Source organism: Thalassophryne amazonica, chromosome 13 (genome assembly GCF_902500255.1).
Source record: "Thalassophryne amazonica chromosome 13, fThaAma1.1, whole genome shotgun sequence".
NCBI lineage: Eukaryota > Metazoa > Chordata > Actinopteri > Batrachoidiformes > Batrachoididae > Thalassophryne > Thalassophryne amazonica.
This window is the reverse complement of record NC_047115.1, coordinates 35048778-35076479: the sequence shown is the minus strand read 5'-3', so window position 1 is coordinate 35076479 and position 27702 is coordinate 35048778. Positions and strand designations below refer to the sequence as shown.

Sequence of the window (27702 nt, the reverse complement as noted above, 5' to 3'; positions counted from 1 at the left end):
CGCCTCATTCTAAAACCAATTCAACCATGGCTGCACAGGTGAGTTCAAGTACTACATTTGGTATTTAAACAATGTGGGCACTCAGCCTCTGGTTGAAAACCTCCCAGCAAACTTGCAGCACAAATAAAACCACAAATCAAATCATATTTTTTTTCCAATATAACTTTTATTCATCAAGTCAAGCACTAAATGTTTTCCCAACTAACAAATAAGGCACATTTTGGAATGCCGTTTGATGGACATGAAAAGCAGACCGATGGTCTCCTCTCAAAACCCACGACTGTCCTTGTTTCCCAAAATCGTCTGTTCAACCTCACGCCTGCATTCTGTCCAATTCAAATATTACAATATTGCAATATTGCATTACAGATATCTCAAGTGATACAGACAGTAAATAATACAAACATAACTTTCCACTTGACCACATGTGTTAACACATTACATTCAGTAAATATGTATTATTCATAGAGGCAAGACAAGCGTTAAATGAAATGCTTCCCGATTAATTATAAAATTGTTGATAGTGTTAAAAATGTCATGTAGCACGCTACTGTATTTAAATAAGTTTACATTGCACAAAAGTAATATTTCACTCAAAACCAAACACATGCACATGCTAAACTCTAAAACTGTTTTTTGTCACACGCGTTTTCTTAACAAAAGTATAAACTCCCTAATCTACTAATAACACTAACATTTTACAATAGTTTCTTCTTGTTGCTGCTTTAAGCAAACTATATCTCACAGTTTAACGTGCTTTTACAGTGGTGAGTATCCATCACTAATTAAGAAAAAAAAGATTCTGCATGTTAACACTATATCTTTATAATATTGTAGTTACAGTATACAAAAAAATACATGCAACAACTGAGTGGCTGCAAAATGGCAGCTCATCGTTAGTCAAATACAGGAAATGGATAGCATTTTTCAACACTGATAAAAGACAAAAATACAATGGCTTATAACTGAGAAAGGGTATTAATTATGTACCAGCTTTTCTAATAATATTCTATGTAGACAACAATATTTCCTTTTTTGTGTAACTTTGTTGCATATTCTATACATAAAGTGTTGTAAAAAAATCTTTCTATAAATATTTCTGCAGGATAACCCCTCAGATTATTGTAAAACGTCTAAGAAAAAAAAAGACTCCCAGCTTTAATTATTTCTGAATAATAGGCCCTTCTTCACACTAAAAAGCTTCAATATTGCATAACAGTTCAAAAGAGATACTACCTTTGAAAATGATGGCCATCAAATATATACATAAAACAGTCATTTGTAAATCGTTGTCAGGGAAATAACTCAAGGTTTGTTTTTTTTTGTTTTTTTTTTTCCTTTTTTTTATTTTTTACAGATTGCGCTAAAAATTTTAACATCTGTTAAGTGTTCCAAAATACACATCTCATTCATAGAAAATAACAAATTTGAACGGAAAAGGTTTTAGAAAAGTCAAGTATACATACTTAAAGACGTTACGTCTGAAAGCAAAGATTTGTGTTTTCAAATGTATCGGCTGCTTCTATTGGCTCGAGAGTTGCCACTTAGAATGGCTTCTGCATCATGTTTCTCTGGACGGAATAAAATACTCAACGGGTATTTTACACAATGTAGGAAGTTATTTATTATTCATATTCTGCCAAAAACCTGTTAACACTGTTTCTTGCAAAGTGATTCATAAGTTGGCATTGCAATCGGCTCCTCTCGGTTTGACAAGGACGGTTTCACGTGTAAAGTTAGGTTATAATTTCATCACTCAGAGCAACGCAAGGAAGATTTTAAGGACAGAAAAACATTGTTTCCAACAGCAATGAGCTAAAATTACAATCTTTCATTCTGTCTTTGACTTATGAACAAATGCCAATTCTGCGCTTTAGTTTTACAGTTGGAATTGACCTCAATCATCCTAGAGAGACCAAAGATTTACAGAAATTACACGATTTCTGCTACCACTATTCTGATTTACCACTATTTACATGAGTCATCTATGTACATGTGACCCAAACTGTGGTTGATGCTAAATGTGTTCTTTTCAAGTATTTTCCAAAACATGTCAAACGTCAAATGCACCATGCTGATGGAGCACGCTCTGGTGTAAATAGTGCGATGTTCCAACCACAGAAATCTAGTAATTTCTGGAAAACCTGAATATGTGATTCTAACAAAATTCAAAGGTGCCATCATCAGCCACTGCAGTGTCTATCAACACAGACAGCTCCATAGAAAATAAGTACAAGAATGGAAAAATAATACAGTTAGGTCTGTATATACTTGAACAAAGTGTTTGCTGTTCTAAGCAATCTCATCATACTTAGTGTTGAAAGAAAACAATGAATATGTGAGCTGTCATCTTAAATTTGAAGGTTAACAGTGTTGAAACCAGAGAGGAAGAAAAGACAAGATGGCCGACTCATAAGTTATCGTGTAATTTTGCAGCCTTTTTGAATTTGTGTCACTGTGCAACCTATCACTGGTTGATTTGCAGCATTATGGTGTTGTGTGCTGACAGCACAGCTTCACTGAGGACACTGAACACTGTGGACCATTGCTCATCATATGAATTTATAGTTGAAATATACACATGCATAATAAATATGAATTAAACATTCATGCATTATAATACCTGAACTTTCTGTACAATATGTAGCTGTATAAATACAGGAGACCTTTGAAGATATAACTTTACAGTACATTATCCTGTAGATCTATTCCCCCTAGTCATATCGTACTAAAAGCATTTCACCAATAAATGTTATTGTATTAAACAGTGAAAATTTGAGGTCATAGTCTGATTAGTATAATTAATTTTATTAATAATGACAATAGAGCATATAGGTTCATATTATTTATGAATCTGAATGCTTGCTTTACAGTGGACATTTTGTCTTGCCAACAGTATTTCTGGGACTGAGCTATACGTATGTAAGCTGACGTATTCCTGACACTTCCCTTCATTTAGACAATCCTGCCCTCTTCTGGGAATTCAGTACAATTATAAGGCCAATTCATTTAAGTATATTAGAACTCCAACATAATTATATTGAACTGTTCCTACATATCTAGTGGACTCTTAAATTGTGATGTGACAAAATGACATTCCGCAAATTTTTCTCTATCAGCTGTTCTGGTGTTGTTGTCAGCTCTCCTTTTGGAAAAGATTTTGCTGAGGATTTAGTTCCAACTTCTTTGAGAGCCTGATCACTTTTTTCCTGAGTAAGAATGATCTGCGTGTGTAGCCATAATAATTTGGTCACTTAGTATACAAAATATACACTGAAATTGTTGCATCAGTGCCAGCATGACCAGCCTGTATTCTGATGCCTGTGTCTTCCACAGCAGCGCCACTTACACAAAATCAAAATGTCCGCTGGTGCTCAGCCAATTGCCGTGCAGGTCAATGGAAGTCAGCCCTCTCATCTTTCTTATTCTTTAGTTGGAATTACAACACTTTTTGTGTATAGTCCCGACATTTTTAAGGCAACAAAAGTATAAAACATCTCTGCAATTGCCAAATTAAATGTGGGCCCCATACTCAAAAAGTGCTATGATTCCTAAAACGTTCACCTGAATTGGATGTAGATATCTGAAAATCAAAGCACACAATCTGTACTACCACAGCTCATATTCAAATGCTGCTGGATAAAATAACAACAACAAAAAAAATCGTCAGTGTCCAAAAATATACAGACTTAAGTGTAAGTGAGGTCAATATTGTCACTGGTTAGTCCATTCCATTGGGAGCACTGACTAAGACTGTGTTGATTTAGAATCACTTCCAGCTACAAACACCAATGGATTCCAAGCAGGCACATCATCATAAAGCAAACACGCATCGTATCAGTTCAAACTGTTAAGTTACTCCCCATCGTCACACCTTGAACCTGCATTAAACGTAGAATGGCTCATCATTCCCACTTGCACGTATTCCACTTTGAATCCAAACCTACCACGTCTTTAACTAATTTCAAATGGCCATCTCATCTCAGGTTTTTTGCTTGTTTGTTTTTTTTTATACTTGATGAGATTTAAATCTTCTTAAGGCACATACATCATTTTACAGGATAAATATATATTCAGCCAGCTTTTGTAATGCTACAAATACAGTACATATACAAATGTGTTTCATAATATTTCTTTAAAGGCAGCTTTTGATAAGTAAAAATGACATGAACTGTACGTTTTGCATATCAGTGTGGATTTCCTATGTAGTGCGATACATAACGAGATAATGAAGATAAAGTGTGTTCCTGTCCCGCTAAAGACATTGTGTTTATAATAGTAGGCCTCACAAAAACAGATGTAATCGTAGTTTCTCATCACTTTCACATCCTTGAGTCTTCATCACCACATCACCAAACAGCCCATCTATAATTCACTCCTTTTAACCGTCCTGAAAATCACTGCACTTTCACCTCCCTCTGGACTTTCTTTATGCTGCAATTAAATGTTTGACGTCATATTGAAGAGGACAATTCTTTGGACAAGTTTCCATTTATCTTCACTGTGTTTCCCCGACTACGCTCAGGCTGCCAGGCATGAATTGGCACTAAAACATGAACTTGAATGTCATTTTGAAACTCGTTCAGACAAAAACCTCCTTTGTTTTTTACTCTTTTCTGCTAAGAATCTACTAAAGCATTACAAGTGAAAAGTTCATTTCAAATAGCTCAACTTCACACATGACTTTGAAATGTGGAATATTTTTGCAAGCGCCACTGTGAGGAAGCAACGAGGATGGTGCAAGTAGTGTTACTGCTGTTGCTGCTGCTGTCAGTTTGTGAATTCAGAGCAATATCTGTTATATGACACTAGATTTACAAGGCTTTGTGTGGCAAAAAATGTACATTAAAGAGGATAAATGAAACCATATTTGTTAGCAATTGCAACAGATCTAAATGAGCAACTCTACGCAACTGAATCTACAGTAGTTTCTAAAGACACAAAAAAGCAGTTATACAATATTTTGATACACAAACATACAAACACTTCTCTATGTCCCAGCTAATATTCAAATTGCACATAAGACAAGAAAATAAATAGGCCAAATGTAAGCCAGGGATGTATGGCACATTATCCCTCAGTTAATTCACAGTTAATAAGATGTGCTGTTGAACCTAATATGGCATCAAACGCCTCTAATACATTATTGCGTCATGAGAGGCCAGGGCCCGGTTTCATGAAGCACTCTAATCTTGTTAAGTCAAATAAACTTACTTAGTTGACCAATTTTTTGACATTACAAAGCGTTTAGCCAGCTAAAGTTTCATGTTACCTGACTAAAGTTTTTAGCCTGGCACAGAGGAGGCTAAACTTAATTTAGTCGACAAAACTTTGGCAGCTGTCACGTGCCACCACTTGATGGAACACTCAGGAGCACGCCTACGTTGCTCGTATTCCCTCAAAAGGAGAGCTAGCTCCGCTTTTGGCCCCAGTTATAGCAGACAACTGTCGTGATGTGTTTGTGACCGTTATCACATTAGCCACCAGGCTGGTACGCCGAGCAGCACTGTGTGCACAAAAAGGCTTGATGGAAGTGTAGAAGAAGAACTGCTAGGGTAAGCGCTAAGTACATCGTTCTGCAGTTTGTATATGTCCGTAAGTGTTAATAAAGCCGCTTGACGAAACAAAGGCTTGATAGTTCATGACAACAACCAACCCAGAAGTAAACAAAACTCTCGCACATTGGAGGTGTTTCTTGGCAACAGCACTCGCGAGGCCACTATGCCCGTGAAAATCATGGACTGACAGAAGACTACATCTACAAGTTTAGCCGTCAATATGAAACTGAGATTAGATGATAATGTTGGGCAACTAACTGTAGTCAAGTAAGTAAGTTTAACAGACTCAAAGATGAGACTGTTTTATGAAACCCGGCCAAGGTTATGCGTTCATCACATTACCGCACACTTCACTCGGCAGCGAAATGGAAGGCTGATCTCTGTAAACACAAAGCCAAATAGAAGGTGCCTTCCAAGACAGCGCATACCTCTGCCGAGGTTAACGATGGCCTCCATCAACCGAGAGAGAGGGACCAGTCAGAATTCTGACTACTGAGCCCCTTTGTGACATCATATATCAAGAATGCTAAAGAATGAGATCAAAGGAAAATCTCATGATGTTAAAAAAAGCAGATACCAATGATCAATTTCACTCTAATCCATCAGCTACTTTTTGAGTTTTAGCATCCAGTTAGACAAACAGGGGCAATTACACAAACTCCGCCCTCCTCTGAATGGTTGGTGGAGGTAACAAACACCAAAGTGAGGTAATCTATGAGACCAATACTGTCAGCGACACCAAAGAATAACACGCCGAGTGCCAACTCATAAATGCAGTAACAAACTGCTCATATGTATGGACTTGAATAATGAGGCCATATTACTGCTACACAAGGCATACATAAGATTTAGAGTCAATGATTTTTGGAAAGTTTTCACTTTTGTCAAAGAGCACTTGGAGTGAAAATGTGTCAAATTCAATACTGTCAATGAAAAGTCACAATTACAAAGTCCTGTGATCTTGAGGTGGAGAGGAGGGCATTATGAGAGAGGTGTGAGGATTAGGTTAGACTGCCGTCTATATATTCAAGGCTTTGGACAAATGTGAGGAGGAGAGGATGTCATGTTGGGAACGGGGCAGGAAATGAGGGAAACCTGGATGAGAACTATGCAGGTCGGGTGGAGTCTCCAGCCTTGGTGAAGGATGTTAAAGATGCTATCAGGATGATTATTGCACACGGCGGCAGTAGTAGCCCAGGACTTTACATTTCTCGCAGAGGTGCTGTGGATGTTCCTTACTCTGGTCAGAAACATCCAGGCCATCAGGCTTCTCTAACGGACGCTGCGGACACAAACAGAACTGATTAAAAAAAAAAAACATGAAAGGACATTATCATAAAAGCAGACCTGTCTTTTGGAAATGGATGAAACAGACATGCAAGCTCATCCATCCATTCTCTATACCTGCTTACTTCAATTAAGGGTCACGTGGGGGCTGGAGCCAATCCCAGCAGTCATAGGGCGTGAGGCGGGACAGGATGCCAGTCTATCACAGGTCCACACACAGACAGACAAACACATTCACACTCGCACACTCGACCAATTTAAAGATTCCAATTCACCTAATCTGCATGTCTTTGGATGTACGAGGAAGCCGGAGCACCTGGAGGGAACCCACGCAGACACGGGGAGAACATGCAAACTCCACACAAAAAGGGCAGGAAACAACTGCAGAACCTTCTTGCTGTGAGGCATCAGTGCTAACCACTAAGTCACCGTGCTGCCCATGCAAGCTCATTTCAAGTGTAAATCCAAAACCATACATATAATGAGCGAGGCAGCGAAAGAATGAAGAAGAGTCTGCTTAGGCTACATTCATAGAAAATCCTTTCTGCAGGGCTGTGTGGACTTGTGACCATGTTATTTGAGTTTTAGAACATAAACCGTTGTGCTTTATTTCTTTGATTTAGTACATTTCCATGCAAAAACGCTCTCTCTCCCACAAACCCCATTCACACTGCACACCTTGCTCATACCCCCATCACACTAGAGGTCGAATTAGCCCGAATCCCGTCCGAATGAAAATTCGGCCCACATTTGGGGAGTGTCAAGGTGCATTTGAAAACGTCGGACAGCATTCTTCGAGCAGTCTAAACCATCGGCACAGTGGTGTGGCTGCCTCGAATGTTTTGCACAGCTTCAAAATAGTCGTGGTCTAGTCGAGGTGGAACCACTATCGAACAACAGTCGAAGTGCCGCCTGACTGCATTCTAAACAATGGGATGGTGTGAAAACGGCATTTGTGATATTCTGATCACATTCGGGGGGACATTCGGCATGTTTCCGCCACGTTGAATGGTGGCCGAATGTGCCTGAATGCACCACAAGTGCTTCTCGTGTACTGCTGGATTATATTCTGCCGAACCACAACTGGACCGTAATCTTACAGCTTGTAAATGCGTTCTTATTGTTCTTACTGCAGTCTGGCAGCTGTCCAGGTACTGTTACTCTGTTCCACGTACATTTGTACTGCGTTCAAAGGCGCATGTGCACAACACATGCATGAATCAGTTGGGGCAGGTTGGAGCGCAGCCTGGGTGTTCGGACGGCTGCCCTCCGCAATTTTTATTCCCAGATGTTTCATGAATTCTGGTTTCTTTTTTTACATTCTGCCAGATTCAGCTTGGATCGTGCTTATTCGTACTAAGTATGATGAGGGTCTTCACCTTCTCCTTCCAGAATGTTCTCTTTCATAGCTATTTTTTTTTTTCAAAGATTCATTCCACAAGGTTTGTGTGGGTGCATTATTTGAGTTTTAAAACCTAACTGCTGTACGGAGGAATCAGAAAATAAGGTTCACTTCTCTGCTGTAGTGTATTTTTAGGTGGAAATGGCTTGTCCCTGACAATGCCACGTGTTCCTAATCACCAACCCAACATTCACCAACCATAAATAGGTAACAGATAGTATGTCTATGGGTTATCACCTCGTCAAAACAAAACTGCTTTTTGAACTGATGTGTCGCATCACAGTTCACCAGATCTATGGAGACACTCACTGAATTTTAACAGCAGTTGATTTGCAGCATAGTCAATTCAGTTACAACCAAATTAAAAAAACAACAACAAAAACTGCTTTGTGGCCCAGAGAGCTCACACTGCAACTTGAGAAAATGCATGCAAATAGACACAACACATGCAAATAAAGAAAAAACTTAATTAGTATGACTACACATGCAGAAAACTATCACAACACAACCAAATAATAATAATAAAAAAAAACAACCCAAAAACCACCAAGACAACGTGCTGCAGATAAGACCACATGACAATTGAAATATTTCCAGGGGATAAAAAAATAGTGATGCACAAAATAGTGATTTGCGGAATAATTTTTTAATTTGCACGTGCTTGTATTTGCATGCATTTTCCCAAGTTCCAGTGTGATGGGCTCTCTGGGCCACCCTAGCTTTGGCCACAAAATTATCGTCATCACAGAGCAGACGTGCACTTTACACAGTGGGCTGCAGAGAAATGGCAAAGCACCAGCAACTCAGGAAATGTACAGTGCACTTTTACAACTTGGTATTAACAATTAAAGCTACATTAAAAAATCTGCATGAAATACAGAAATGTCTTCTTCCAACTTCTTTTGAGTCTGTGTCAGCACTTTGTAGTTGGTTAATTTAGCAATCAAGAGGATTATATCGTTTTTTGCTATTATTATTTTATTCACTTTTTTTTCTTTCAAAAGGGAACCAGGTTGCCATGGGTCATTACAAGAAGAGAATTTCAGTCGTCAACTAATGAATCTGCCAGGAAGTATTGAGACTTTACTATTAGTGCTTCAAAGACATTAAGTCTGTGTGGAAAGATGGAAAATCTGATGTATTTTTAAGGGGTCTCTACACTGGTGAGAGGAACTTGGTTCAAACCCCCCGACAGCCCTGCTGAAGTGTCACTGAGCAAAATCCTGAAGCCCAATCAGGTTATAGGCATCAGAGTCTGAGTTCTTTTTCTCTTTGTGAGGTCCATTTGGTATGTATGTTGGCAAAGATGCTGTAATCACAAGCCAGAATTCTGGGATTTGAATTATGGAATGCTTATTTTAAGAGCATGAATGCTGGTGGGCTTTCAAGGAATTAATTTGCTGTCTGTTTTATGCATGTGGATAGGATTAGAAAATACATATTCACATATGGGACTCCTACAGGAACAAGGGAGCAGTACTGAGAAGCTGAGCTCTTTGATACTGTAGAATATGAAGGTTAGTGGTCCATTTCAAATGCTGACAGGGAAAATACGTTTATTGGGTTGACTCTGAAAAGGCAGAGAATTGGCTTGCATGTGTGCAGCTTTGCCATAAGACACCAGATTTGGATGAAATTACCCATTACCTTTCCACAGTTTGGGAATGCTGCGACTCCTGGTGTGACTTTTCAGCATAAATGTCTTTCAATCAATCAATGTCCCTTTCCTGCTTTACTTCATCCAAGCGTTACCAGCTTGGAGAGTTTGTCGGGAACAACGGGGCCTCAAGCAGAAATCTGAATCACATTTCTGAAGTGGATCAGAGGGAATTGGTCCAGTAAAAGTCTTGGAATATGCACTGGTGTCGCACAGCGATGCATTCATTCCAGACTATGGAAGCGCCCTTGGTTATTGTTGGCAACAACCCAACAGACAACTGATCTATTAGTATTTTGTGAATGTAGCTATCTGTCATTGTAGTCAGACGTTTACGTACACTTATCATGGGCACAAATGTCATGGTCATGTTAGGCTTTTAATGATTTCTTTGAACTGTTTTTTTGCTAGGGTGGAATGATTATGCATCATACATCATCAGTGACTCTTAAAAACAAGAACTGGGTTTGAATTTAGGTTTGAAATTGGTAAAAATGTGTGGATTAGAGAAGATCTAAAATAAATTCAAACTTGTGCACCCAATTCTTGTTTTTAAAGTTATTAATGATGTATGCTGTACAATCATTCCACCTACCCTTGGAGAACAATGGCTCAAAGACATCATTAAACACCCAAAATTACTATAACATTCATGTCCACGACAAATGTATGTAAACCTTCAACCATAACTGTATGTGACACAGCCAGGTGAAATGCAGGCATCCTCTTGTCCTTTTTTGCAGTTGTTGGAATCACTGAGGCACCTGCACGCTGCATAATCCACAGAGAAACATGGTACAGGGGGATGATGTCGTAGTCAACATTCCATCGCAGTGCAAGAAGTATGCCTCATCTGAGTCTGCTTAAGTAACCACTGATTTGACATGAAGTCATTCCAGCGGTAGCCAAGGGTGCTTCAGGGTGGCATGAGGCATCTAGTGAGGTCACTAGTTAGAATCCAAGTTTTACAACCATACAGTAAGATAGGAAGTACTAGAATACCCTGTAGACTTTGTTGACAGTCTATGATGCAGTTATCAATTATCTCTGTCCAGCCACCTTGATACACTTTTGATGGCTGATTCCAGGAACTCAATGAACACCTTGAACTTAGTTTTGATTGAAGACAATCACAAACCGAGACACTCTGATTCCTCACTCAGCTTCTGGAGTGTTGCTATCAGGGTATTCATTGATTCAACAAAACCCTCAAAGGAATGTGGAAAAGAACACGTTAAGACATGAATTGTCAAGGATAAATATACAGACAGGTAACAAAGACCATCTTAAAGTGTTTTAAGTGCTGCCAGACCAGCTTCATTGCACCATAGCATTGATTCTCCCAGGGTTCTGCATCTCTACCGGAGAAGAAACACCATTTGTCCAAAAGATAGTCTCTCATTTTGGCTTGCTGATGGCGGTGCGTCGACCCAAAAACTCTCATCGGGGTTTCATTCATTTGAGATGTTGTGATTGTGAAGTGCCTTGTGGAAAGATGTTTTTCTATTAATCTTTTTTTTATCCCCATTATCTTATCACCTGTTCTTCAAATGCAGGATCCTTTCTGAGCTGATTAACAGACTGTAAGGATTTTAGAAGTTAAACCAAACAGACATCTCATAATCGCATGAATTCCCTCTGTGCAATCACTGTGCAGAAAAAGACTACAACATCTTGGCTATTATGATTTCACTTTTTTCATATTCTTAGATGTGAGGAAGGGAATTTCTCCAGCTGTGAGCTTCATTTGCCATGAAGTCAGATTCCGTAAGGCACTAATGATGGTGGTTTTTATTATTATTATTATTATTGTTTTCACATCAGTCAGTAAATAATGCCCAGTTTTTATCAGCTAGGACATGTAATTAGACTATTCAAAGTTTGTTTTTTACCACAGCAGCTCAGGAAATTCTTATTGGTATGATTTTATTAATTTATTTTATTTAATGGACCCTTCTGGAACAGCCTCAGAACAATACAGCCACACAAACCAGAGTCTGGACTCAATCTAGCACTTCTACAGCATGAGTAATACCTTTTAGTCTTTATTGACTCTCTCAACGTGGGTGTGATGGGAGTTATCTCAGTACCTGTTTGTGTGGATAAACGTTGATGTGGCATTTGATACATTCTTGTCCCATGTTGGCCCACGAGTTGCCGCTCATCCACTTCCGCTTGCACTTAGGGCACTTGTACTCTCCAAAACATCTCTTCTTTCCCTGGTAAGGTGTCAGGCCCTCTCCTTTGGGTCGGGCCTGCAAATAGAAAAGCAGACTTATCTTAAAGTTCAGATTTGTAGACTACACTTCACCATCCAGTCGTGGATGGCGAAGGTGTGCCTAGCTTTAACGTGCTAATATAATGTCAGATGGCTTCATACAGCACACATACACATGATTTTGGCACAATGTGTGGTTATGTCATTGACATTTACTTCCATTACATCTGTGTTAAATTACTCCTCTGATTCTCATGAGGGAAATGATTACTAGCAAGCCACAGGGCAATATCTTTGGGAGAGGCCACTCCACTGAGTTCATTTTGCCCACTTTATTTATTTGGGCAAGTAAAACAGTATTAGTAGGGGAAAAAAAGGACTTGTATTTTTCCTAAAAGCATGTAACAAATGTACGATTAAGTGTGCTTAAGAAGAGTTTAAATGGGATTACTATATACACAAACTATAAAAGTAATAAATAACCCCTCCATAATGTCACCCACACAACTGGCACAATAATGCCTCCATCTTGGCAGTGTCTGATTTTGCCTGGTCAACAAATAAATGGTAAAGGCGGTGGAGCATGGGTAAGACTGACGTGACCTGGGTGGGATGAAGGAAACATGAAATGGCCTATCTTGAAGATACCAAGCTATCTAAGGCTAACAAGCGAGATAGCCTGAGTTCAGGTGACTGATTAATGCATATTTTTGCGGACTTGTTGGTGGTTGTAGTAACTGGTAGTTTTTGTGCAGCTATTAAAACTATGACTGCTATATACCCTCGATAACCCGTGCACTATCACTGTAGCTATCATTATCTAAATCGCTGCACTTGCTAATTAGTGCTAACTTTGCTAACATACAAATTAAATACTACAATTTTCCTTACTGTAAATACAGGAGCACAGACTTCTTAGATGATCTGTTTGTTCAAATAACCACAAAGAAAGCCTGGACCACAAACACTCACACCTAACTATCAGTTAAGTCAACCATGTCCCTAATTATACATAATTAATGGCTTGATATAATTTAAATTGATGACTTTGATCAAAATTGAATCACCAATGACACTGAAATGATGTATCATAATAAAACAAAATACAAAAAAAAAACATAGTCTATATCTGTGCCTCTTGCTTTAAAAGGAAAAAAGCTGTTTTGGGCCACATTCCCACTTGAAAGGGGGTGGAGCAGGACTCTGAAAGACTGGTACAGTGGGTGTGCCTCAAGGTGTGACATATGTCACATTAGTCTAAAATGAGCAATTTCTGAGCTCCACTTTCCTTAGAGCAAGAGAATTGACAAGCACAAACATGGAAATGTGGCATGTTGAGGATTTTTACCACGAAACCCCCACTATTTCAAACTGTTAAACATACAAAACATCTTGCACAATGTGACCCCTTTTAAAACTGTACCCATTATCAAGAAATGAATAAACCAAGAAAAGAAAAAGATATCAGGCATTCCTCTGAATAAATTGGACATAAGTCCAGAGTTCTAATCCCAGGAGTGTAATTTTGGTAAACAAAATTATTTTATTAAATGAGACTTGGAAATGAGTGTAGCAAAAAATTGTGTATTTTATCTCAAATGTATATACTTTTGTGCGCAGATGGCTATCTGTTTTGAAGCGATCTTAATGCAAAGCATGCAGATGGTGGCAGTTTTCCAGAAGATTGAGAAATACACTTTGCTTTCCAAAATGAAATCAGATGTTTTCAGTCCAGTCTTGATTCTCTACAAGACTGCAGAATTCTTTCATAATCACTTCAACAATGGCAGCAAACTTAGAAAAGTATGGGGGGGTAATGTGGAGGCACAGGCTGGTTTGAGGAGGGGTACAATGTACATCCCTGGTCTTTCTTTACGTAGTCCCAGTCCGAGTGTTAGTAACACTAAGTTAATCAGCAACATCTGGTGCTGTCCTAACACACGTCAGCAGTTTGCATCACAACCACTGAACCAATATGAGTGTCCCAGCTTCAGTACAGTCCCGTCCCTCAGCAGCATGACCTCAACCCTACTGTCAGCAATGCATCTCCCACTGTGACAGCACACAGGCTGGAAAATCTGACTCCTGTTGGCCTACACATGACTCAATACACACTGACAGGATTTTCTTGATGCATTCAACGGGTTATCTTAGAGACAAAGGCACGGCAACATATGGTTGGATGCTCTCCTACAAATGATGTAGTTACTGTATGATCCCAACTACAAACAGGCTGCCATTCTTGCTCCTTCCACCACAGTCTCTCTCAAGTTTGTTTGTTGTTTTTAAAACTCCATTTGACATAAACTGACTTTGAAATTGTCAAATGAATTTAAATTCTTGTGCTGTGCAGACAGATGAAGTGGGATGTAAAAATTTCCCAGTTGACAGTTTCCACTTCCAACCTCAAAGTGTTCTTACTCCAAACTCCCAAAGTAAAGAAGAAAACAATGGCTGATTGTCACTTAGTATTTAAATGGGTCATATTGTGCAAGACTGTTGTGACAGGATACTTTAGCTGGGATGGCTGGAGACAAATGCGAGACTGGACACAGTAGTTCTGGTTCAATAAGACGTTTACTGGAGGTATCAATGGGGTCCGGTACACAAAGAGGCAGTCCAAGAGTAGCAAACAGATCAAAATCATCAGGTGAGTTGCGTGGGTGAGAAAAACAGGCAGATGGTCAAAAACATACGTGGCAGCAGGACTTGAACAATACAAAGAACGGAGCTAGAAGCGAGGGCACAAGGCGCAACGATCAGGCAAATTATCAGTGCAACCAATGAAGCTTAAATACATCAAGTAGTGAGCTACAGATTAGGAACACCTGTGGAAAGAACCGGAACAGGGTGTGGCCTAGACAGAGTGTAACCCCCCCACCAAGCACCAAGTGAGACAGACAAGAGAAATAGGGACAGAGAAGCCCAAGCAGGAAACACCCAGCAAGACAAGTCACACATACAGCACAAACCAACAACTTCCCCAATAAGACCATAATAACAATGCAGGAACTACACAGAGAAAGAAACAGAACCCCAACCAAGGCATGACCACACAGTACATGACAGTACCCCTCACCTAACGGCCGGCACCCGATGGCCCAGGGGAGTCAGGAGGCCGAGCGTGAAAGTCTGAAATCAGGTCCGGGTCCAGGATGAAGCGGGCAGGGACCCAGGAATGCTCCTCCGGCCCGTACCCGTCCCAGTCCACCAGATACTGCACCCCCCTCCCACGCCACCGAGACCCCAAGAGGCACCGCACAGAAAAGACAGGCCCACCACCCATGAACCGGGCAGACAGCGGGGGAACTGCCGGAGGGCACAGAGGACTGGCACGGGCAGGTTTCACCTGGCTGACGTGAAAGGTGGGGTGTATCCTCATGGACCTGGGCAGCCGAAGGCGAACAGGAACCGGGTTAATGACTTTAGCAATGGGAAATGGACCCATGAACCTGGGAGCAAGCTTCCGTGGTAGACCCCAAAGGGCCAGGTAGCGGGTGGAGAGCCACACACGTTGTCCAGGTGAGTAAGCAGGTTCCTGTGACCTCTTCCTGTCCGCGGTGGCCTTGTAGGCCGCTGTGGAATGTAGTAAGGCCCGACGGGCGTGAAAGAGCTGAGGGTACATGAGAAGTCAGGTCTGTGGAGGAGAACAGAGTAGGCTGAAATCCATGCAACACATGAAATGGGGAGTAGCCAGTGGATGCAGACGGCAGACTGTTGTGGGCGAGTTCTACCCATACTAATTGTGTAGACAAGGATGTTGGGTGTTGTGATGCGAGAATGCGAGGACCTTTTTCCATTTCCTGATTGAGCCTCTCGGATTGTCCATTAGCCTGCGGGTGGTACCCGGAGGTGAGACTGGAGGAAACACCCAGCAGTCGGCAGAATTCGCCCCAAAACCGTGAGACAAATTGCAGACCCCGATCCAAAACAATGTCCTGAGGAAAACCATGTAGCCTAAACACGTGGTTCAATAGTATTTCAGCGGTCTTTTTAGCGGTAGGTAATTTTGGTAGAGGTACAAAGTGCGTCATCTTAGATAGGCGGTCCACAACTGTCAGTATTACAGTATTACCCTTGGAAGGCGGTAGGCCCGTTACGAAGTCCACTGAGATGTGCGACCACGGTTGTGTAGGAACGGGTAGTGGGAGGAGCTTGCCAGTAGGTGGTCGGGTAGAGGACTTGCACATTGCGCAGGAAGGACAAGCCTCAACATATTCAGTTCATATTCTTGGTCTCAATGTCCCAAGTGAGTGCAGAGAGGAAACAAGATGTGGGTAGGATAGTGTCAGGGTCAGACGTCTCTTCCGACGGGTCCTCCCGTCAGGAGAGAGCATCTGGCTTGCTGTTCTTGGATCCCGGCCTGAATGATAGCACGAAATGAAACCGACTGGAAAAACCACCACCAAGCTTGTCTGGAATTAAGTCTCTTAGGAGAGCGCAGGTATTCGAGGTTCTTGTGATCAGTCCATACTAAAAATGGTACTTGTGCCCCTTCCAACCAGTGGCGCCACTCCTCCAAGGCCACTTTGACCGGCAAAAGTTTGCGATAGCCGATATGGTAATTGCGTTCAGCCGGACTTAATTTTCTTGATTAAAAAGGCACAAGGATGTAACCTTTTATCTACTGGATTGATCTGGGACAAAACGGCCCCGATACCAACATCGGAAGCGTCAACTTCAACCACGAACTGTCTGGCGGGGTCAGGGAGGAGAAGCATGGGGGCCATTGTGAACTGTTTCTTTAGCACCTGAAAAGCTTTATCACACTCTGGCGACCACTGAAAGGTTTGGAGGGATGAGGTTAACTTGTGTAAAGGAGCTGCCACTGAACTAAAATTACGAATGAATTTTTAGTAAAAATTAGCAAAGCCAAGAAACCTTTGGACCTCCTTTCGGTCCTTTGGAATTGCCCACTCACGCACTGCAGCTACTTTTTCTGGGTCCATCTGAGTCTTTCCTGGGGAAATTACGAATCCTAAAAATGATATTGTCGATTTGTGAAATTCGCATTTCTCGGCATTGACAAACAACTGGTTGCATAATAAAGTTTCAAGGACTAATCGAAAAATGTCGGTAATGAGCATCAACATCGGGAGAGTAGATTAGGATGTCATCTAAATATACAAACACAAACTTATTCAGGAAGTCCCGTAAAACATCATTGACCAGATTTTGAAACACAGCAGGAGCATTAGTTAAGCCAAAGGGCATCACTAAATACTCATAATGACCGGTGGGAGTGTTGAACACAGTCTTCCATTCATCACCTTGTTTAATCTGCACTAAATGGTACGCATTGCAGAGATTGAGTTTAGTGAAGATTTTGGCGCCCTCTAGTAGCTCAAACACAGTAGCGATTAGTGGTAGGGGATGACGGTTCTTAACTGTAATGTCATTAAGTTCCCTGTAGTCAATACAGGGCGGGAGTAACTTGTCTTTCTTTTCGACAAAAAAGAACCCTGCCCTGGTGAGAGAGGACGACGGACAAATAAAGCCAGCCTCTAAAGACTCGCGGATGTAAACATTCATGGCGATGTGTTCAGGTGCAGTCAGAGAAAACAACTTCCCCCAAGGAGGGCTGGCCCCGGGAAGCAGCTCAATAGCGCAGTCATAAGCTTTGTGTGGAGGAAGCGATTTAGCCGTTGCTTTGCTAAACACTTCTGCTAGGTCGTGATAATTCGGAGGAACTCCAATCAGATTGGGATTTGGAGAACAGGTGATCCTTGCGGACGTTACTATACATCGCCCTGAACAAGCAGGACCCCAAGAATTGATTCGTCCCGCAGACCAGTCTATCTGTGGACAGTTTCTTTAGCCAGGGAATCCCCAAAATGGCGGAGTGAGTCAGTCTATCAAATACGTGGAAGCTTATGGCTTCGGAATGTGTACCGGCTATGATCAACTGAACAGACTGGGTGCGGTGAGTGATTTGACAGAGTTCATGGCCATCTACGGCAGACATAACCAGCGGACATGAGAGACAGTACAGCTTAAGGTGTAGAGACCTGGCAAGAGAGGATTGCAGTAAATTATCATCGGAACCAGAATCAATAAATACCGGTACAGAACATGACGAATGATCGGAAACAAAGCTTGCCATGATAACATTTTGGGGAGAAATTGAAGTTATGGAATTCTGACTCACCCGTCATACCGATGGCGACCGCACGGGGGCACCCCGGCTTGGCATTCTGTGACCACATGACCTGCTTGACCACAGTAAAAACACAGGCCCTGGTCTTTTCGGCGCTGCCGCTCCTTTGTGGACAGCCGGGTGCGTCCCAACTGCATGGGCTCCTCCGGGGGAGAGTGAGATGAACTGGAGCCGGAGCTGGAAGAGGAGGTCCCGGCGCAATGAGCAGGGAACGCCTCCGAGCGCTGGGCCGGGGGACATGTGTCACATTGAGGCCGGTCCGCCAGCAATTAGTTGATCCTGGATCTGTGCCGACAGGCCTTGGAAAAACACATCGTGGAGAGCAGCCGGGTTCCGCTCGCTCTTAACTGCCAAGATGCAGAAGTCGATGGCATAGTCTGCAATGCGTCGGTTTCCTTGATGAAGCCGCATCAGGGAACGGGCCACTTCCCGGCCCGGAGATGTGTGTTGGAACACCTGGAGGAATGCTGTCTTGAACGCCTGGAGGGAGACACAAGCTGGAGACTGCCTGCTCCACTCTGCCGAAGCCCACGCTGCTGCCCGGCCGATCAGGTGAGTAATAATGAATGCAATCTTTGTCCTGTTGGATGGAAACATTGCTGACGCTAATTCAAAATGGAGGTCACACTGAGTGAGGAAGGGCTTCGCGTTTCCAGATTCTCCGGAGAACCGTTCTGGCCGTGAAAGCTGGTTGCAAACAGGGGGTGCTGTAAGCACAGGTGGGGCAGCACTTGGTCCGGGTGGTGGTGGATTGGCGGTGACCGGGGTGGACGAGGCCTGATGAGTCAAGGTGGCAACCAATTGATCGATCTGAGCACTCACAGAAGTCATAAAAGTGTCCTGCCTCTTGGTGAGATCTGATAAACCAGCAGTTATAGCTGTAAGGCGATCCTCCTGTTCTACCAGCTGGCGGCTATGGTGGCGAACCGCCAGCTGGAATGGGTCAGTGTCAGCTGTCTCCATCGTTGGCCTGATCGTTCTGACAGGATACTTTAGCTGGGATGGCTGGAGACAAATGCGAGACTGGACACAGTAGTTCTAGTTCAATAAGACGTTTACTGAAGGTATCAATGGGGTCCGGTACACAAAGAGGCAGTCCAAGAGTAGCAAACAGGACAAAATCAGCAGGCGAGTTGCGTGGTCGAGAAAAACAGGCAGAGGGTCAAAAACACACGTGGTAGGAGGACTTGAACAATACAAAGAACAGAGCTACTTGTAGAAGCGAGGGCACAAGGCGCAACGATCAGGCAAATTATCAGTGCAACCAGTGAAGCTTAAATACATCAAGTAGTGAGCTACAGATTAGGAACACCTGTGGAAAGAACCGGAACAGGGTGTGGCCTAGACAGAGTGTACCCCCCCCCCCCCCCCCACCACCACCACCACCACCACCACCACCAAGCACCAAGTGAGACAGACAAGAGAAATAGGGACAGAGAAGCCCAAGCAGGAAACACCAAGCAAGAGAAGTCACGCAAACAGCACAAACCAACAACTACCCCAATAAGACCATAATAACAATGCAGGAACTACACAGAGAAAGAAACAGAACCCCAACCAAGGCATGACCACACAGTACATGACATGTTGTTTTTTATTTTATTATTATTCTACCTTTTAAAGATAAATAAAACTGGGATTTCACAATTCTTTGACTTCATATGTAGAAACAAGAGCAATCAGAGATTTCTGACATCCGCCAATCCAGCTCTGGATCACCTCCAAAGTTCAGTGGAGTCTTCCATGCCCTAATCAGAATCAGATTTGAATTTATTGCCAAGTAAGTTCTCACATACAAAGAATTTGATCTGGTGTCATCCTTCAAAGCCTATATAAAGTGAAGTCTTGATCCAGAATCTGGATCACTTCCAAAATTCCATGCCCTAATATCTATCTGTGGTGCAACTTTGGTGAGAATCCAGAATCAGAATAGCTTTTAGTCGCCAAGCATCCACAGGAATACAAGGAATTTGACTTTGGTTTGAGCTGCACTCTCTCTGTATGGCATGTATAAATATATAGTAAACACTGAATAAATCACAGTAATTAAAAAGTGCAAATGAAATGTGCCAGTAAAATAAAATGTGCAATAAGAGAAAAAAAGGGTGTGAAACAGACAACAGGCTGAAGTTAAGCTGTATATGAGGTATATGAATTATGAGTTTTTTGGCAGGTTAAATTGTTCATCAGTGTGATGGCCTGTGGGAAGAAACTGTTCCTGTGTCTCATTTTGACGTACAGAGCTCTGTAACATCAACAAGAGGGAAGGAGTTTAAACAGTGTGTGTTGTGAAGTAGTTTTGACGTAATCCTTCAAAGCCTATATAAAGTGAAATCTAGATCCAGAATCTGGATCTGGATCACCTCCAAAAATTTAATGGAGTCTTCCATGGCCTAATATATATCTGTGGTGAAAATGTTGTCAACATCCGTGCAGTATTTTGACGTAATCCTGTTAACAGTAACACTTCAAAGCCTATATAAAGTGAAACTTGATTCGGATCACCTCCAAAATTGAATGGAGTCTTCCATGGCCTAAAAACTATATGTGGTGAAGATTTCCTAAAAATCCGTGCAGTAGTTTTGACGTAATCCTGCTAACAGACAGACAGACATAAATAAATAAATGCCAATGATTTTATTACGTCCTTGGTGGACATAATGACACAGCTACAAGCAAAATTTAGGGCGTAAATGGCTTATTTAATACTGTATCATATGTCAACTGTGTCATATGTTACAGAAGTCCATATCTGGATTCTTGCGCACTGCGTGATCTATGCACCATGCTCACGGGAGAGAGATGAAGAGATATCATTTTGAACTTTAGAGAGAAGTGGCAAGCAGTAGCTCCTTACCATTTCAAGCAATGGGCACAGATACAGCTCACTTCTTCCAGACCTAATTTGTTTTTTTGTTTGTTTGTTTGTTTTTATGTCTGTTCAGTGCCTATGGCGTCAATTTGGCAACAGATGTTAAAAACAATTTTTAAGACACCTGGTGACCAATAACAACTTTGCCGTTAGCACCTGCACATAAATTTAATTATTTAGTATTATTTACACCTACGCTAACACACTGGCCATTTTATTAAGTAAATACAGCGTTGTGTAACAGTCTGTGATCCCTTGAACTAATACACATTTTAAGATGTGTGTGTGACATCAAATGAAAATTGAGATTTATAAAATCTGACTTTTTAAAAACACAGTAAAACCAAATCTCCACGTGATATATATTTAATCAACAACAAAGGCAAAAAAAAAAACTTGCGCAGAAGTACAATCAGGTCCATACGTAATGGACAGTGACTCAATTTTTCATTTTTTCTATACATCAACACAGTGGAGATTAAATGAAGCAATGCAGATGTGCTTGTGGTGCAGAAACTTTATTCAAGGAGTTTTATTATCCATTTAGGAATTATGACCCTATACATAGCCCTCTATTTTCAGAGCCCATCAGTAATTGGACAAGCTAAATATAAGGATTGTTTATGAATCAAATTATCACTTTGACAGCCAGTTTTCTTTGGGCAGTCAAAGATGGATACATGAAGAATACAAGCAGTGTGGTACTATGTTAAGTCTGTCTAGAGTTCGCAGTTCTCAAAAATGAAGTGACTGTACATGAAGAAGATGAATGAGGGAAGCCACCAAGAAAGCCATGCAACAACACAAAGTTCTCACGCTATCATTATACAGAAGATATACTGTATGTAATACTGCATTTTTGAAAAAGCACTTAAGGAACCAATATAATTGGAAACAAGAACACACTCATTAGACCACACATCTCCACATAGGCCCCAAATGCCAGTCTTATGATTTTTATTTGACTTAAGTCATAAAATTTCCTGGATCCAAAATTAGTTCATTAGTTTTATGTAGCAATACAGCAAGCTGATGCAGGCAAAAAAAATAATAAAAGAAAAAAATATTTTCAATCTGCCCAACATGACAATATGCTGAACACGCACAATATAGGGGAACTGCAAAATAAAGCTGCATATATTTGTGCATTTGGAGTTTTTAATATGAAGGTTACACTGTGGTCAGTTGTGAAGCTGTTGCAACACACTGGCTCTCACGGAGGTCTCCCCAGATGATGAATGCATTTAGGTTCTGCAGTCATAAACTTTACAGCCATTGCACATTCCAATACCCACCCGAACGTATGGGAATGAATGTCATAATAACATCTGGGCAGCAAAAAGGCAAGAAACCTAATGCTAGACACAGTGACACAGTGCACAACAACAACTGGAGATGAATGAATTTGGGTTTTTGTTTTGGTGTTTTGTTTTTTAGTTAGATTATATTGTAGGGCTGCAACTAATGGATAGATGGACAGACAGACAGACAGCCATAGATAGATAATTTTATAATTTTATTATCAACAGTTTTATTGTAATTCAAAACAAAAGACCAGCCAAGTATTTAAACACAATTTTGTTGTATCTGGCTCACAGATAACAAATAAAATAAGCATTCTTCTATTAAATACATAAAATTACTTTTCAAAAAAAAAAACAGCAATAGGTATTGTACATAAAACAACTAAATATTAAAGGATTATTAACCGAGTGTGAGGTCAGTATGGGAAGATATCAGACCGAGGTGTTAGTACGGACTGAGTGCCAGCGATAAACACCGAGGTCTGATATCATACAGACCGAGCAAACGAGGTTAATAATTGGTTTATTATACAGCTATTATATATATAAACACACAAACTTACAGTATCACCCGAATATGCTGCTGATGGTTTTGAGCTCTTTCGCTTTCTTCACCTCGATGAAGAACTTGCTAACAGACGGTCCGGTCGTTAGCTGGTAAGCTTTCAATCTGTGTTTTTTTTTTTTCAGATGCTTTTTACATATTTATGGAATACGTTCATGTCTGACTTGGTTTTTCTAATTGTGTTTTCAGCTTCCTGGTTTGTAATGAAAATACGCATTGCGGCCCGATTGTCATGGAAACCGGTCTGATATGGGAAAATATCAGACCGGTTATCGGTTAGCCAATCAGAGTGTGCGTAATGTCGCAGCCATATAATAATACAAAATATTGATGAGAATATACTGGTTATTTTTTATAATTGACTATCATTTTCAGATTAGTCAATTATCCTTTAACTATAAATTCTATCAGTAACTTTTAATGCTGCATTCAAATATTTTGTCATAAAAACTACCTATTTTACTTTTTTGTTTAAGTCCCAACATGTAAAGGATATAAAGTCGTCCCCCCCCCCCCCCCCCCCCCAAAAAAAAACAATTAAAAGGCAGTCACAGAAAGAAATAAATAAAATAAGGAGGAACATCACATAGCCTTGCCTCTTCCTGTGTTCCAAAAATCAGAAAATAAAATTTTAACATATTTTATAGGGCTGCAGCTAACAATTATTTTCATTATCAATTAATGTGATGATTTAAAAAAAAATCCCTTTGTTGTTTGGTCCATAAAATGTCAGAAACGTGTGAAAATATCTATCAGTGTTTCTCAAAGCCCAAGATAAGATCCTCTAATATCTTCTTTTGTACACAACCCAAAGATATTCAGATATTTAGGCTACTGTCAGAGAGAAGTAAAGAAATCAGGAAATGTCCATATTTATGAATTTGAAATCATACAATTTGGACATTTACAAAAGAAGACTCAAAATGATTAACTGATTATCAAAGTAGTTTGAATTTAATTTAAGACTTGATTAATTGTTGTAGCTCTATTATACACTGCCAAATCACAACACAAGTGCTGTAGACAAGACTGAACATATATACAGTCTACAGACAAGATGAGATCTTTTTGATGCACAAAGGCCATTTTTCCTTTTGCTTTAGTGCAGAGGATTACAAATCAGAACCCTCAGCTGTAACCAGAAGAACAACTGAATAAATGTTTTAGTTCGGCTTGATTTCCAGGGAAATAATCACATGGCTGCTTTTAAAGCAACATTTACAAACCATTCAGACTGCACGCGGCATACTGAGTAATTTAACGGAACTGTGTCATAACAGCCACACAGCACTTGGGAAATGAGCCCACATGGGAGGATGTGATTTGTTTTGCTTTGCTATGCAAAAATAAAGTCAATCAAGCTTATTCAGGGAAAGTACTCAGTGGACATATCTGATCCATTTAGAGTGTTTTCAGTGCTCATCAAGTGGAAGCAAAACTTTAGGCGTATGGGATGATGGTGTCCGTGGCAGCGGATGTGAATGGTGTTTGCTGTATCACTGCGACACAGTTGGCCTGCACTGAGTCAATGTTTGATTACGTCCCTCAGGCTCCAGCTTCAGGAAACGGTTAGTGTGTCGAGAAGAACTCATTTCATTGAGAAGCGCATTAAACGCACCTCTCGCTCCAAATGTCACAGTTACCAAAAAGCTGAAGACTAAATGTACAGTAGCTTTGAGCAGACTGATTTATGGTTAACTCCTAAAAAATAAATAAAAAAAATACAGATGTGCTAGTCATAACCTTTGGTTTCAGATCACAAAAGTAGATGTGAGACACTCAAACCTTTTCTTCCCCAAAACCAGTTGATGTCTACTTTTACAAAAGACTATTTATAATGTCTGGTAACTTCTCTGGATTAAAGCAACAGAAACTTTGCACATGCAGTCAGTTAGGTCCATAAGTAATTGGACAGTGACACAATTTTTGTAATTTGCTTCTGTACACCACCACAATGGAGCTGATATGTCACAATCAAGATGTGCTTGTTTAAAAAAATGCGCTAACCATTTAGGAATTAAAACCATTTTTATATAGTAAGTAAGCGGCCAAATTAATGAAGTATGAAGGTATTATTTTGACACATATTATCACTTTCACAGCCTTTAAACAAGTCAGGGGGATGGATACATGAGTTGCGGAATATGTCTTAGATTGCTATTACATCAACTATTACAAAATACAAACAGTACTGAATGGTAGATCTGCCTGGAGCAGGTAAGTCTGAAAAACAGTGACCATGTAAGAAGAAGGATATTAGTGAGGGAAGGCACCAAGACACCCAGACAAGCCTGCCAGTGTTATAATCTTACGTGACTGTGATTGTAACAACAACCACCACCTTTGGCACCACCAGTTAAAGTCTATGGCAATGTGTGAATATCCAGGGTTTTTTTTTTCTTTTTTCTTTTCTCAATCCTCACTGGTGCTTTGCATAGCAATGTGTAACATATGTATTCATTGAGGAAAAAACAATCAACAAACACTGTTTTGTTTTGTAGTTTTAGTAGCTATGGAACTTGATGATGTAAGCCTGGATGGATACTTTTGTATAAATGAGTGTTTTGCCAATTAGAGTGTGACAACATCAGGAATGCTACCACTCATATGGCTAATGAAAGTTAACCAAAGAATAAAAATACAGGACAAACCCTCTGTGATGTTGGCCAGCTCAAGTCGAGCAGCTCTAGCTGTCAACATCATGGTGGTGCTGTACTTCATCTATCTTCCGGACAACTCATTATTGGCTATAAGAGTGGCGTGAGACCGACACAACCTACGTAGGAGAAATAAAACCCAAACATGCCCACCTATCTCACTGTTACCAAGCTAGCTAAGAGAAACAATCACGGTAACCTGGGTTTAGATGATTGACACACATATTTTCAGACTAAGGGACGGTTCTGACAACAAGTGGCTTGGGTGGAGGTATGGCTGCAGCTATCGATTACTTCAGTAAACGAGTATTCTATTATTCTGGTGATTAATCGAGTAATCGGATAAAAAGTACTTTTGTGTTTTTAAACATCAACAGTCCAGGGTTCTCCCTAAGTAATGGCACAATGTCACTACACCACCACAGAGATTGTCAAATTTATTGTATCCCTTTCTGTTTTCCTGGGTAATTATTTATTTTTTCACGTCTTTACAAGTTTTGGATCTTTCCCGGTGTCAGGAGCTCAGCACTCCCCTGACACCGGACCGTAAGCGCAGGCGGTCGGTGTAATCCTCAGTCAATCAGGCTGCACCTGAATGTGAGCACAGCCTGTGAAAAAACCGGGCTCTGGGAGGGGTGTGACGATTTACCCAGACTGACTCCAAACTAAATGACTAAATGAAGTACTTTTATTTATTTTCGGAAATGTGCTCCGTTCTCAAAACAGTATATGAAACGTTCTCCCTCTGTCTCACTGTCTCTTTAGAATGCTGAAACAATAAACAAGGGATGTTTAAGTACGTTTGTAAGTACTGGCAATTTTTGGGGGTGACACATACAACGGACTCCGAACTTTAAGATCGGATGTTACGAACCGTAACGAGGCAGCAGTGCGTCCCGCTGTACCACTGCAAAGGCGAGCACCATTTGTTTTTCATGTACCATTTTGAGAATGGAGCACATTTCCGAAAATAAATAAAAGTACTTCATTTAGTCATATTTAGAGCCAGTATTGCTTTAAATGTGCAGTAAGTCTATTTCAGATGATAAGCGTGGACCCTCTTTCCCTTAAAAGGCTTTATTTTACTCTTTATGTCACATTGGAAAGCAGTAGCTTTTGGAGCTACAGATTAGCTCTTACACGGCTTGTAGGCATGCCCTAGTCTTCTTTTTTTCCTGGGGACGTTACAGCGCCACACACAGGCCTGGCATATGTACTACAACATGAAATGGAGCTTCGAGGCACAGAATTTGCCTCAAATACGAGGTCTATTAGAAAAGTATCCGACCTTTTTATTTTTTTCAAAAACCTGATGGATTTGAATCATGTGTGCTTGCATGAGCCAACCTTGAACCTTTGTGCCCATGCGTGAATTTTTTCACGCCTGTCAATTGTGTCATTTGCTGGTAAGCAGCCTTTGTGTGAGGATGGGTGGAGTCTCTCGACGTTTTTTCTTTGCAAGGAAATGGCGGAACGACTGGAGCAGCGCGACTGCATCAAATTTTGCCAGAAACTGGGCGACAGCAGGTGGAAACCATTCGGATTATTCAGATGGCTTTCTGTGACGATGCTGTGGGCATCACACAGATGTGCATGTGCACGAAGGTTCAAGATAGGCTCATGCAAGCACACGTGATTCAAATCCATCAGGTTCTTGAAAAAAATAAAAAGGTCGGATACTTTTCTAACAGACCTCGTATTTTTTGCAATCAAATAATTTGAGTTACTTGACTAATCGTTTCAGCTCTAGGTGGAGGTATTAAAAACTGTGGCATACAGCCACAATAACCATGTTATTATCAGTGTAGATAACATTTTAATAAGAAACAAGACTGGAACACAAATTTCTTCAAGGTTCATGGTATCTGTCTTTTCCCCAAGGGACAATCTGGTTCACAGTCAACAGCAGTAGATCAATATCAAACAAACAACACAAATAATACATCAGCAAATACCCAACACAAATGATCATCTCAACGTTTCTAAGAAGGCTAATAGTAGTAGAAATAAATTACCTTAAAAGGC

General features: G+C 40.7%; 1 protein-coding gene across 1 annotated transcript in view; it reads right to left on the bottom strand.

Moving 5' to 3' along the window:
* Positions 1-146: 146 nt before the first annotated feature.
* The window catches only part of zcchc24 (zinc finger, CCHC domain containing 24), a 122718-nt gene continuing 95162 nt past the window's right edge, over positions 147-27702 (bottom strand). The window contains exons 4-5 of the mRNA XM_034185448.1: positions 11995-12159; positions 147-6840 (exon numbers count right to left, since the gene is read on the bottom strand). Of these exons, the coding sequence (XP_034041339.1) occupies positions 6727-6840; positions 11995-12159 (279 nt within the window). The 3' untranslated portion in view covers positions 147-6726. The remainder of the gene's footprint in view (positions 6841-11994; positions 12160-27702) is intronic.